General features: G+C 54.1%; 1 protein-coding gene across 1 annotated transcript in view; it reads left to right on the top strand.

Moving 5' to 3' along the window:
• LOC128835324 (receptor-type tyrosine-protein phosphatase V-like) overlaps positions 1-13,271 on the top strand; it is a 74,347-nt gene that overhangs the window by 17,904 nt on the left and 43,172 nt on the right. Inside the window, exons 5-11 of the mRNA XM_054024710.1 lie at positions 667-936; positions 2,388-2,657; positions 4,651-4,923; positions 5,647-5,913; positions 6,928-7,200; positions 8,742-9,011; positions 12,579-12,848. Of these exons, the coding sequence (XP_053880685.1) occupies positions 667-936; positions 2,388-2,657; positions 4,651-4,923; positions 5,647-5,913; positions 6,928-7,200; positions 8,742-9,011; positions 12,579-12,848 (1,893 nt within the window). The remainder of the gene's footprint in view (positions 1-666; positions 937-2,387; positions 2,658-4,650; positions 4,924-5,646; positions 5,914-6,927; positions 7,201-8,741; positions 9,012-12,578; positions 12,849-13,271) is intronic.

Below are 13,271 nucleotides of genomic sequence, written 5' to 3'. Positions count from 1 at the left end.
TGAGGTGCAGCCCCACCCCACCCCCCGCTCTTTCAGCCTGGTGGCGGGCAAGGGAAACATGGAGATTCGGGGCTAGGGGGATTGGTGGGGAAAGGTGCTGAGGAGGGAAGCAGAGCGATGAGGGGTGAAAGGAAAGTGACAGAGGGATGAGGATGGGGAAGCAGGGCAGGCACTGGACTCCCAGGGCCATGGCTGGGGGCTATTTATGGTCAAACTTAACAGGATGACCTTCGTGGGAAGGTCACTCTGCAGAACTGGCACCCGGTGGATTCAGAGGGAGATGCTCCAAGCCCCCATTTTCCCAGTGAATTCCCAGAACCTGACTCTAGGGCAGATCCCATTAGATCCCATTGGGTCCCTAGTATGGGCACATGGAAATCCCTGCCAAAGCGTTTCCCAGGGACAGAGTGGTGGCGGAGCTGGGCTAACAAAGGGGTGATCTGCTCAGGGGGTCCAGCTGGGAGGGTGCTCTGGTCGAGAGGTCTGGCAGTGGGGTTTGGCCAGGTGGCTCTGGCATGGAGACTAACTAGATGGATCCAGCATGTGGGGGGATCTGACAAGGACCTTCTCCATGCTCTGTGGGTGCCTGGTCAGTCTCACGCCATGGCTGTGTGGCGGGCACACTGTGGCTATCAGGAGACGCTGTCTGTGTTGTGTTTGGCACAGGCCCTGCTCCCGTACACAACGTGAGTCTGAGCAGTGACGGGAGCCCCTCGGCCCTGCGAGCCTCCTGGACGGACGCCCCCGGCCAGAAGGACGGCTACCGGCTTGTTCTCTACCACCTTGACTCCCAGGGGGCCGTGAGGAACGAGTCTGTCCCCGGAGCCATCTCCACCTTCCTGTTCGATGGGCTGCTGGCTGGCAGCGAGTACGCCCTGAGGATCAGCACGCTGGCTGGAGTGAGGCAGGCCAGCACCAGTACCCATCAGTGGACAGGTAAGCAGAGCGGGTGGTCTGCAGCCGCGAACCAGGGTGGGGCTATTTGCCAGTCATGGCTGTGCCCTGGTGGGGACGGGCTCTCCTGGGTCTGTGGGAGCTGGGCCAACAGCCAGCTTTAGCCTAGGGTGACCAGATGTCCCGATTTTATAGGGATAGTCCCAATTTAGGGGGCTTTTTCTTAAATAGTCACCTATTACCCCCCATCCCCTGTCCTGATTTTTCACACTTGCTATCTGGTCACCCTAGCTTTAGCCAGGCCCGTTATCTGTGTGAACTGGGGCTGTGGGGAGTGAGACTGGCCTGCGTGTGAGCTGGGCATTGGGTGGGGAGGTTTGGTCCACCCCCATTGTATGTATGTGAATGGGAGGGGGGCGCCCCTGACTGGTGGTTGAGGTCTAGAGAGCAGATTAGCCTGCTCACCTCTGTTCCCATCCCGGCGCTGGGTGGGTTTATTTCTATTTACCGTGAGGTGTTCATCCCCGTGGTGCGAAAAGCAAGCGACACCTGCACCTAAACTGCCCCGCCCAGCCTCAAGGCCATTCACAGCTGCCCCCTTGCCTGGCCCAGACTGGTTGCTGTGCCCTCCTCCCTCCCTCCAGCAGCCTTGGGCCTGGGGCGGCTGGCAGAAGGGACCTAGCTACTCTGAGCTATGGAGCTGGTTCAGCGTCCAGGCCTGTCCCTTCCCACTGGTCCCGGCACCCCGAGACGGCCCTTTCCTATGAAGCAAGAGAATCCGATTTGGACTGTGCCCAGCTGCTCCTGCTTAACCTTCCCCTCACCTGGGGCAGCCCAGCCTCGGGCTGGCACGTGCCCTAACACCAGGGTTGCACAGAGGACACAGGCTGTCCTGGTGCAACGAGGGGCTGCTCTCAGCTGGGAAGGAAACAGGAGGAGAGCAGCATTGGCAGTGCCCCAGGGCCGGTGGGACAGGAGGCTGTCTGCATGGCTGTCTCTAGCACAGACGCAGCGAGTCCCACAGTAGCGAGGATGTCAGCAAGGCTGGGTGCCGGAGCCCTCAGGCATTCAGCACGCTCCGCTCAGCACTCAGGTGTGAGATCTGCTTGGGGCAGTCTGTAACAGCTCCTGCCAGCTCTGCCAGGCTATCTCTTGGTCCCGAGCATCCCGCTCTGGCCTCTGGGCACATCTCAGCGAGAGGAGCCCAATGACTCTCTTGAGGGCATTCAGGAGTCTCCCATAGGGAGCCGTGGCCAGGCCATCCCAATCCTCTATCCGGCATGCTGGGGGAGGCCTAGCTGGGAGCCACTCAGTCCCCCTTGGGCTTCTCTGGTTACTGCCCGGCTGTCCCACCAGCGCTGGAACCTGGTGCCAGGCAGGCCCTCCAACTCCACCCTGTAAAATGATCAACCTCCCCATCCACGCACCTCGTACCCCTGGCAGGCTGGGCACTGCCAGCCACACACCTCCCCAGCTCCTGTCTGTGTCTTCAGCACCCACCACGCCAACAGCGCTGACACTCCAGAGCATGGGCTCCAGCACCAGCCTCTTTGCCTCCTGGAGTGGTGCCGAAGGAGCTGCCTGGCTGCACTTAACCCTCCACAACCTGCTCTCCCGCACGGTGACCAGGACAGTATCAGCCAAGAGGGGCCTCTCCAATTACACCTTCCAGCACCTCAGCCCTGGCACCCCGTACCATCTGGGGATGAGCACCGCTGCTGGGCCGTACTGGGCAGTGGGGCCCAATGCCACCGCCTGGACATGTGAGTACAGCTCTCCGGGGACAGGGGAGGGGGCATAAGAACATAAGAGCGGCCATACTGGGTCAGACCAAATGTCCATCTAGCCCCGTGTCCTGTCTTCTGACAGTGGCCAATGCCAGGTGCCCCAGAGGGAATGAACAGAACAGGGAATCCTCAAGTGATCTCTCTCCTGTCGACCATTCCCAGCTTCTGGCAAACAGAGGCTAGGGCCACCATCCCTGCCCATCCTGGCTAATAGCCATTGATGGACCTATCCTCCATGAACTTATCTAGTTCTTTTTTGAACCCTGTTATAGTCTTGGCCTTCACAACATCCTCTGGCAAGGAGTTCCACAGTCTGACTGTGCGTTGTGTGAAAAAATACATCCTTTTGTTTGTTTTAAACCTGCTGCCTATTAATTTCATTTGATGATCCCTAGTTCGTGTGTTATGAGAAGGAGTAAATAACACTTCCTTATCTACTTTCTCCACACCAGTCATGATTTTATAGACCTCAATCATATCTCCCCTTAGTCATCTCTTTTCCAAGCTGAAAAGTTCCAGTCTTATTAATCTCTCCTCATACAGAAGCTGTTCCATACCCCTAATCAGTTTTGTTGCCCTTTTCTGAACCTTTTCCAATTCAGTATATCTTTTCTGAGATGGGGCGACCACATCTGCACGTGGTATTCAAGATGTGGGTATACCATGGATTTATATAGCGGCAATATGATATTTTCTGTCTTATTATCTATCCCTTTCTTAATGATGCCCAATATTCTGTTCACTTTTTTTACTGCTGCTGCACATTGAGTGGACGTTTTCAGAGAACTATCCACAATGACTCCAAGATCTCTTTCTTGAGTGGTAACAGCTAATTTAGACCCCTGGTGATGCAGCACCTGCCTTATGCCATGGCCCGTCACTGTGGAGCAGGGCATCTCAGGAACCAGGGGGCAGCGTGGCCAGCTCCCGCGATGGTGCTTTTTCTGAAAGCCCTGGCTCCTGGAGTCAGGTGATGACATTAGACTCTCAGATTCTGTTTTTAAAAAGAGTCAGTTTCCACTCCTCATGATTGGGGAGCAGAGCCTGAGACTGTGAACCCTTGATGTTCAGGTCAGACAATGGAGAGAAGGAGAGAGAGAATGGATCATTTGAAAACATCCCATGTTTGTTTTTTTTTAGGGCGATCCTATGATTTTTGGTGCCCCACTCCTGATTTGTGAGATTACAGATATTCCTGCACCCTCTTTTCAACTAACTATCCAGATAGCTACATCTTGGAGAGATGCTTCTTGTTAACTGTGGTGCAGTTACTTTTGGAAGCTGTGCATCTCACCAGCTGCCTGCTTTCTGCCATAGAGCGTCTCTGACTAGACTCATTCTCTGATGCAGCTGCTGCCTAGAGATTAACAAAATGTTATGTGGTGCCAAAACATTCCAAGGGTCTGTTCCGAACTGGGAGTTAGTTTCAAGGACAGGCCCCGAATCAAAGAATGAAACAGTAGCAGGAACAGGATGAGATGAAGCCGGGGAGAATTTAGGCTGACTATCCAGAATGATGTCCTGACGAAGAGCTCTATGAGGCTGTGGCCTTGTCTCCCAAGGGGGAGGGGTGCAGGTGCCATTACTTGGGACAGGTAAACCGAGTCTGGTGTAACATGGTGTAAGGAGAAGTTCTCCTCTGGCCTGTGTGAGAGGGAAGGGTTAGCTGGTCTCAGTCTTCTCCATCTCCTACATCTCTAATTCATGCTTCTCTCTCTTCTGGGGAACTCCCTTTGGGACAGAAGCTGGGGAGGGCAGGATAGAGATATGGGGCAAGGCTGCATGGGGGAGGCTGGCACTGCCTGCTCTAGCCAGCGCAGTCACTGACTTCTCCCTGAAAAGGAGACGGCTTCTGCCCTGGGCGAGTGGATGAGGCTGTCTGGGGGCAGCGTGTGCCTGGGGGTTCTTTTTAGGAGATGTTTGAACTGCTGGGCACTGACCCTCCACCCCGTGTTCTCTTTCCTCCCAGACCCCCTGAGCCCAGTCAACCTGACCCTGAGCATCACTGGGGAGGCTGGCTCATTGCAGGCTCGCTGGACCCCACCCGCTGGAAAGAGGGACTATTATCTGGTGACCTTGCATCAGGGAGAGAGCAGAGCCCTGGCCAGGAACGTGTCTGTGGGAGGAGACAGCACTCACGTCAGCTTCCATGGGCTGAGCCCTGGGAACCAGTACTCACTGCAAGTGACAGCCGTGGCTGGGCCGCACAGGGCACCTTCTCCGAGTGCTGCCGCCTGGACACGTAAGCAGCGAGCCTGTGCTCGGGACCCGAAGGCACTGAAGGGGCAGGGAGGCCAAGACAACCCCTCGCTGCTGATAGGCTGGGCCGTTAGAGGTCCCAGTGGGTAAGCCTGGCCCATGCGTGGCTCTGGGGTGGGCAATGGCACTGGAAGGTCCTAGAGGAGGGAGGGCAGGGCTGCCTGGCTGGGCATGCTGTTGGCACCGGGGTCACTCTTGGGGGACTGTGATGAATAAGGATCATTCTGACAGAGGAGTTCTGGTATCTCAGCTGGCCTGACACAAGGTCACCTGGCCATTGATCACGTGGTTGGTGCTCAGGATTGGCAAGCTTTGTGAGCATGCTACCTGCTGTCACCAGAAACCAGAGCCTGGGGCCTGGCCTGGAGTGTGGTGCCCGATGGCGATGGAGTGCCAGGCTTTGCACAGCACAAACCTCACCCTGAATGGGTCACGAAGACAGAGCTTCCCTGTTGGGGTCACCCTGGCTCTGTGGCAAGCAAAAGGCTGTCAGTCCTGCCTCTCCCCACAGAGCTGAAGTCCCTTTAAGTGAGTGACAGGGCATCAGAGTGATGCCACCAGCTGCCCCCAGAATTCCATATGGCTGTGCCTACGATCTCATGCATGGAGCAGTTGCTTGGGTGCTGCACAGGGAGGGGCCCCTAGGTGCCCCCGTGCAGCGTGGTTCTGAGTGTACTGACCACATGGGGCTCTTTCTGCTTTGCAGAGCCACTAGCGCCACCTGGCGTGAGCCTCTCCAGCCAGGGGAGCACCTCCACCCTGCATGCCCGTTGGAAGGAGGTGGCTGGAGCTGGGTACGTGGTGGCGTTGTACTCCCTGGAGCCCCCTGCACTGGTGAAGAATAGCTCTGAGGTGGGAGGTGTAACCAACCTCATCTATGAGGGGCTGAGCCCAGGGACCCACTATGCCTTTGTGATCAGCACGGTAGCTGGGCCTTACGCCTCCCCACCCCTGCGCGTCACCAACTGGACATGTAAGTGTCACCGGTGCCCGCCAAGGGGGCTGACAGGGATGGAGATGGAGCCAGGGGCATGAGTTCCCAGTGTTTCCCAGTGGGCTTCTCAGCTGCTCATCCTGGTGATGTCACAGATCAGTGCTTGTGACATCACAGGTGCATCCTTTGTGACCTCACTGACTAGAACAGCAGAAGGCTCAGAAGGACCATGGGGTTTAGTGACACATGGAATCCATGGGTCAGTCCTGTCCAGCGTCTGGACTAGCCCACCCGATCAGAGCATAGGTCTGTCTAGCCCAGTCCCCTGCCATACTGCATCAGGCCATAGGCCCGTTTACTAAACTACCTCCCCTCTGCTGCATCTGATTGGGCCACACGTCCACCTGGTCCGTTATCCACCTACCTCCTGTCTTAGATTGGGCCAGAGGTCTAGACTGAGTCCAGTGCCCACCCCCCGTCACACCAGTTCAGGCTGTCAGCCCAGCCAGCCGGCCTCCCACCTCTTGCCGCACTAGCTCAGACCATCAGTCCGTTATCCCGCCTCCCACAGGGACCAGCACTTGGCACATCATTGGGAAGCTAAACTCCCCAAAATGCCCTGGTGGCTCTGAGTGGAGGATCGGCAAGTGACCCATTAGTGGGGAGGGATAGCTCAGTGGTTTGAGCATAGGCCTGCTAAACCCAGGATTGTGAGTTCAATCCTTGAGGGGGCCATTTAGGGATCTGGGGCAAAAATCTGTCTGGGGATTGGTCCTGCTTTGAGCAGGGGATGGGACTAGATGACCTCCTGAGGTCCCTTCCAACCCGGAGATTTTATGATTCTAGACCCTCAGCAGAAGGCCTGATGGCTGAGGTTTGTTTGCCCTGAGAATATGGGGCAGGATTCTCCCCTGGGGCTGTGGACCCCGCTGTAGCAGTAATGGTCACAGGGGAGGTTGTTCCAGGCCAGGCAAGTCTGGGACCATGGGAGGCTCTAGCCGTCTGCTCCCGATCCATTGCCCAGCTTCAACTGCAGTCCCTTTTCTCCCCTAGATCCTTTGCCCGTGGAAGAGCTGAGCCTCAGCAACCAGGGACAAAGCACCTCCTTGCACGCCTCCTGGAAAGGAGCTGTTACCGGCAGCGTGAATTACAGCGGTGTCCTCCTCAAAGCCAGGTCGCAGGCCTGGCTCAGGAACGTGACCGTAGGGGAGAGCTGCACCAACGTCACCTTCCAGGGGCTGAGCCCCGGGCATCAGTATACCCTGGAGATGGCTGCCATGGCTGGACCTTACAGATCGCCTGTGCGGACGGCCACGGACTGGACATGTGAGTGGGGGCTACTCTCCCACACCTGCCTGTCTCCTGAGCCAGCTGTAGCATGGGCAGTTTAGGCTCCAGAGGAATGGAGAACAGTGACAGCCAGGGGTCTAGATACAACAGTGTAGCGATGAGCGCTTTGGGAATGCTGGAGCCGTGAAGATGGCTGGCTGGCTGGTCAGAGATGTGAGAATGGAGGTGGCTAGCCAGGAGGATTCTGAGGGCCCAGTTCAGCCTTGGTAAAAGCAGATGAGACTCTGGTGCAATGGGTGGAGTTAAACCAAGACCAAAGATAGCCCCAAATGGGCCTGATTCTCCCCTCCAGGGCCCTCGTGTGTCCTGCCCACTTGTGCAAAATGAGTGCCAACCCCTCGGGATACCCAGCATTCGACACTCACTTTGCACAGGTTTAAGCGGCACCCAAGGTGCCCGGCAGAATTAAATGGGGCCTGGAGTCTAGCTCTGGTTTAGATCCACCCCTATGCCCAGGCCAAGTTTCTGTAGGTCCCATGGTACTCTGTGTGGACATATGTGAAACATTCCTCTACACACGAGCTTGACGCCCTAGAGATACCTCCCATCATATGTGTCTGTTTCACCCGAGCAGTGAGATCCAGTAGTTCTGCCCCGTCTCCGCGCACGTGGAGGTGTTTCTGGCTTCCCACCTGTAGGCTGTGCTCTCCATGGAAGGAATTCCATTTGGGGTTACAGGAACTCCTAACTCTTGCTGGCAAACATTTTAAAAGCAGCAAGGTGGGTGCCAACTTCAGGCGTGAGAACGCTGCTCCGTGCAGTGATGTTGCTCGTACGCGGCGCAAAGTTGCTTGATCCTGCCGGCTGATCGTTGGTGCCAGGGCTGGCTTTAGGACCTGCAGGGCCCGATTCGAATACCTGGTGGCGGTCCGGGTCTTCGGTGGCACTTCGGCGGCGAGGGGCCCACTCCGGGTCTTCCACGGCACTGAAGGACCCCCCGCAGCCGAAATGCCGCTGAAGACCCGGAATTAAAAAATTAAAAAGGCGCTGGGCCTGATTCCGGGGAATGGGGAGAATCGGCCTAAAGCCGGCCCTGGTTGGTGCTTAGCAGAAGGCTGGCTATTTGTGGGGTCTGGCTGGGCAGATTATCTGAGATAAATGCAGCTGGAATCCCAGTCCCCTACCTACACTGTGTCCTTTTAGGACTGCGGTTAATACAAACTTATTTTATTAGTGGGCTTTTCTATGGTGCCCATCACCAGAATATCTGGACACTTCCCTAGCATCAGGTTCAGCCTCCCAGTGGCCCTGTGAGCGAGGGAGGTATTATACCCATTTTACAGATGGAGGCACACCAAGGCTGGCTGATCGGCTCGCACCATGACAGAGATGGGAATAGAACCCACATCTCCTGCCCCGGCAAGCCTGTGTCAAAACCTCCAGCCCAGCCCAGCCCAGCCTTTCTCCCTCACGAGCCCCAGCTCCAGATCCTGGGCCCCCATCCCACTCTCTGCATTTCATTCCTCTGCATCCATGGCAAGGCAGCTACTAGCCACTTACCCACCTCTTTCTTTCAGACCCTTTGGCCCCATCTCGCGTGACACTGACCAGTAAAAGACACCCCCCGGGTCTCTCTGCTGCCTGGCACAGCGCTTCCGGGGACAGAGACCGGTTCTTCATCCACCTCTACAGCAAGGAGATCTTGATGCAACAGAACGTTTCAGTGGGGCCAGACACTCAGAACTTCACTTTCCTGGGGCTTCTCCCCGGGATCCAGTACTCCGTGGAGGTGACAGCCCTGGCGGGACCCTACAGAGCCTCGGCGCCATCTGCCACGGCGTGGACGTGTGAGTACAGGCTGTGGCCTGTGGGGATGGTCTCCTGCATGGTGTGGGATCCTGGCATCACCTGCAGTACTGGAGACTCTGGGTCTGTTCACGCTGCAATCAGAGGTGTGGCTGCAGCATGTGTAGACGTAGCTTTGATCTAGCTGGCACCAATAACAATAGCAGTGAAGCTGCGGCAGCATGGGCTGGTGTCATGTTCCTGTACCAGATGTGGACTGGCTACAAGCTTGCTTATAAACGCCAGATGTGTTCAGCATAAGATCCTTTAATGCTCTGCCCGCTATGGCTGAGGTTAGCTTTAAATAAGATATTTTACACACAGTATAACAGCATATACTGAACAGTATAACACAGTTCAGCATTCCATTACATCTCCCCCTTTACGTTCTACATTCCTACCATTTACAGTATTCACAATGTCACGATTTGGGGTAGGCGGTCCAGACTGACTGATTAGGCTTTGGACTTCATTGAGGGTTTTGTTGTTCTTCCATCAAAGATCCATATATCAGAATATCGTCCATGAAAACTACAACTCCGTTTGAGTTCGTTAACAGTTCGGCCATCTTTCTTTTGAAAATTGTATGGGGCATTGGCAATCCCAAAAGGTGATCTTTGAAAGCAAAACCATCCAAACGGTGTGATAAATGTAGTCATATTAGCACTTTCTTTGGCTAAAGGAATTTGCCAGAATCCGCTTGAGGCATCCAGCTTGGAGAATACTGTCACTCCTTTCACTTTGGGGAGGAAGTCAGCCAGTGTTGGGCAGATAGATTGTTTCTCTCACAACTGCTTCATTAAGTCTTTTAAGATCCACACAGATTGATATTTTCCCATTTTTCTTTATAACCAGTACCACTGAGGCATACCATGCTACTGGCTCAGAGATTTTCTCAATTATGCCAATCCGCTCCATTCTCTTTAACTCGGTTTCCACTCTATGAAGTAATGGGATAGGAATGCTGTGAGGTGTACGTACACTATATGGTTCAGTATTGTCTCGAAAGGTTATTTGTACTGGATTTCCTCTCAAAAGTCCAGTATCACCAAATATTCCATTGAGTTCTTCTACCTTTCTCATTAGGCCCATCATGGTGTCACGCTGTGGCTGAGAAGGCTGTTGGTCTGTGGTCCTTTGGTCACATACAATCTGAATGCACAGCTTTTGTCTTTGTAAGTTGTTTCTGTGGTGAACTAGCCCATGCAGTTCAGAATACAACCAGGGCTAGTGAGAGCTGTGTCAGGTAACTTCAGCTCTGGGGGAGGGTTGAAGATGGTTGTAAGTACCCTCTGAGATATGACTATGACATCAGTTGCTGAGTCAGTTTTAAAGTCAATAGTCTTGCCGAGAATATTCAGTTTCACTCTCCAGGCAGGTTCTATGTCATCACAAGTGATAGATCGCAGAAACAATGGCTTTTGATTGTCTGCAATATGAGTCAACTCCCTGACTGCTTTGTTGCAGCAAACAGCTGCAAAATGTCCATATTTAATGCATTTATTAGACCGTGTGCCTCTGGCTGGACATGCATCATCTCTTGGGATATGATTTTTTCCCACACCTTGTGCATGTAGGCTGGAATTTGTCCCTCTTAGCCTGGGAGTTCTCTCACCTTGCCTCAGGGATTTTATGATAATGACTTTTAACACTCAAGTGTCTGTTTACAGTTTCTAAGCTGGTTTCAGGACTTTCAAGTTTGTCAGTTTCGCTAGAAAAGATATTTTCCTGTTTTGCATTCCACAAATCAGTTTTCAGCCAATGTATGCAGAGCTCTTATAAAACAGTCAACATTTTCCTGTTTCTTGAATTCTTTGGTGAAAACATGCTCTTCCATAAACCATGTTTCTCTGAGGTATAGAGTATGCATCAAACATAGCCAGAACCTTCTCATAGTCATCTTTGTGACTGTCTTTAATAAAATCAAAGGATTTAAAGATATGCTCTGCCTGCTTCCCCATAGAAGCAATTAAAGCAGGTATCTGTATATCTCCAGTTCATTTGTGCAGCTTGTTTGCAATTTGAAATCTTGCAAAATACTGCTTCCAGTCTGTCCATTGGGAAGGTTTGTGAAAGCTGCAGTTCTCTGGAGCATTGAAGAGTGGCATGTTGATGATATCCTGCAACCTTTGTTGCTGTTTTCCTTCTTTTTTTGCTCTTAGTTTACTCTTGGCACCATGTCATGCTTCTGTATCAGATATGGACTGGCTACAGAGCTTGCTTCTATACCAAATAGGTTCATTATAAGGTGTTTTAATGCTCTGCCTGCTGAGGTAAGCTTTAAATAAGGTATTTTACACTACATTTTACATGTAATGGCTGAACAGTGCAATGCACTTTAGCATTCTATTGCACTGGGTATGTTCCAGAGCAGGTAGCCTGCACTGCCATGGCGTCACTGCTATCAGTGTCCAAGCTAGCTGGGTACATCTGCAGAGGCTGTGGTTACACCTCCGGACTGTGGTGTAGACATCCCCTTGGTCTCTGCTTCCAGCGTTTGCAATGATACGACCACTAGCAGCAGATATCTCCAGTGGCTGGGGATGGGACACTAGATGGGGAGGGCTCTGAGTTACTACAGAGAATTCTTTCCCAGTGTCTGGCTGCTGGGTCTTGTCCACGTGCTCAGGGTTTAACTGGTCGCCATATTTGAGGTCAAGAAGGAATTTTTCCCTGGCTCAGATTGGCAGAGACCCTGGGCATTTTTCGCCTTCCTCTGCAACACGGGACACGGGTCACTTGCAGGTTTAAACTAGTCTCGGTGGTGGATTTTCTGTAAAGTCTTTAAACCATGATTTGAGGACTTCAGTAACTCAGCCAGAGGTGGGGTCCATTGCAGGAGTGGGTGGGTGAGGCTCTGTGGCCTGCGATGTGCAGGAAGTCAGACTAGCTGATCACGATGGCCCCTTCTGGCCTTAAAGTCTGTGAGCTTATGATACAGAGACTGCTAGGCCAAAGCGGATGGGTGAAGAGGAGTTCAGCAAGAGCCATGAGTGCTCAGCGCTGCTGGAAATCGTTGGGTGCCTAATATGGATTTAGGGGCCTGGCATTAGCCTCAGTGGCTGGGATGGCTTTGAGGGGCCTGCCTGCCAGTTCCAGCGTCCACATGTGGAACTGGGGTCCTAACTTGGACACGGGGTTCGCGCTATAACAGGCATGAAGGGAGCGGAGGAGAGGCAGCTTCCGAGGCCAGCTGTGTCTGCCCATTGCTCTCATTGCGGGGATGCTGGGCTGAGAGTTGTCTGCCCTCAGTGGCAATGCCAGCCTCATGTGTAGCGCTGGAAGTACACAGGGCACCTCAGAACTGTGTCCCAAACAGCTTGGGTTACGCACTGGCCGGCTAGATAACAGTCTGCTATTGCTGCTGCCAATGAATGGAACTTCTCCTTTTGCCCAAGTGATTTGTGCTGCAGATAGGAAGGTCCTGGGTTCTGTGGTGCCTATCACCATAGTATCTGGGCACCTACCATACAGATGAATTCAGGCTCCCAGCATCCCCATGAGCTATGGCAGTTTTTCTTCTTTCCCCCTGTCTAACACATCTTCCTGCCTTTGTTTCCCCTCCCCAGACCCTGTGTCGCTGGCCAACATGAGTGTGACACGCGGGCCAAGCCCGCGGGAGCTGCATGTGGGCTGGATGGAGTTGGGCGGGGCGGGAGATCATTGGGTGCAGCTCTACGCGGATGAGTCTCTGTCCATCATCAGGAACGTGTCCGTACGGCGCGGAGCTGCTCACGTCGACTTTGACGGCCTGGTGCCCGGGGTGCGGTACCGGGTGGAGGTCGTCTCGCAGGCCGGACCCCACCGCACCTCCTCGCAGACAGCCATCGGCTACACAGGTATAGCATGGGCCTGGTGGTGTGGGTGTATCCGCCTGCTGTGTTAAAGGGCCCCCCTCTCCATTGAGCCACTCAGGGTGTGAGTCTGTTACAGGCCTGGGCGTTCCGCTCAAGCCGTAGCAGCTCCTGCTCTTAGCTCTGGAGGTCCCTGGTTCAGACCCCGCTGCATCAGCCCAGAGGGCGGCCGCCACACCGAGGCTTCCACAGGGCACTGCTTTGGGGTACAGATCCCCCAAGACTGACCTGCTCATCCATATCAACGCTAGGCAGAATCCCGGGGATCTCAGCCAGGCCTCTGATCCAAACCAAACCCCTGCTGGTGGGCTGGTTTGGGTCAGGGAAGTGCCCCCCGAGTCTCCTTTACGTTTGCGGCTGGGCTCAACAGACTCGACCCCTCTGATTCTTAGTGCTCCCCTGGGGGAG

Source organism: Malaclemys terrapin, chromosome 4, assembly GCF_027887155.1.
Source record: "Malaclemys terrapin pileata isolate rMalTer1 chromosome 4, rMalTer1.hap1, whole genome shotgun sequence".
NCBI classification, from domain to species: Eukaryota; Metazoa; Chordata; order Testudines; family Emydidae; genus Malaclemys; species Malaclemys terrapin.
The sequence above is the reverse complement of the archived record's forward strand: the minus strand, read 5'-3'. Positions and strand labels throughout refer to the sequence as shown.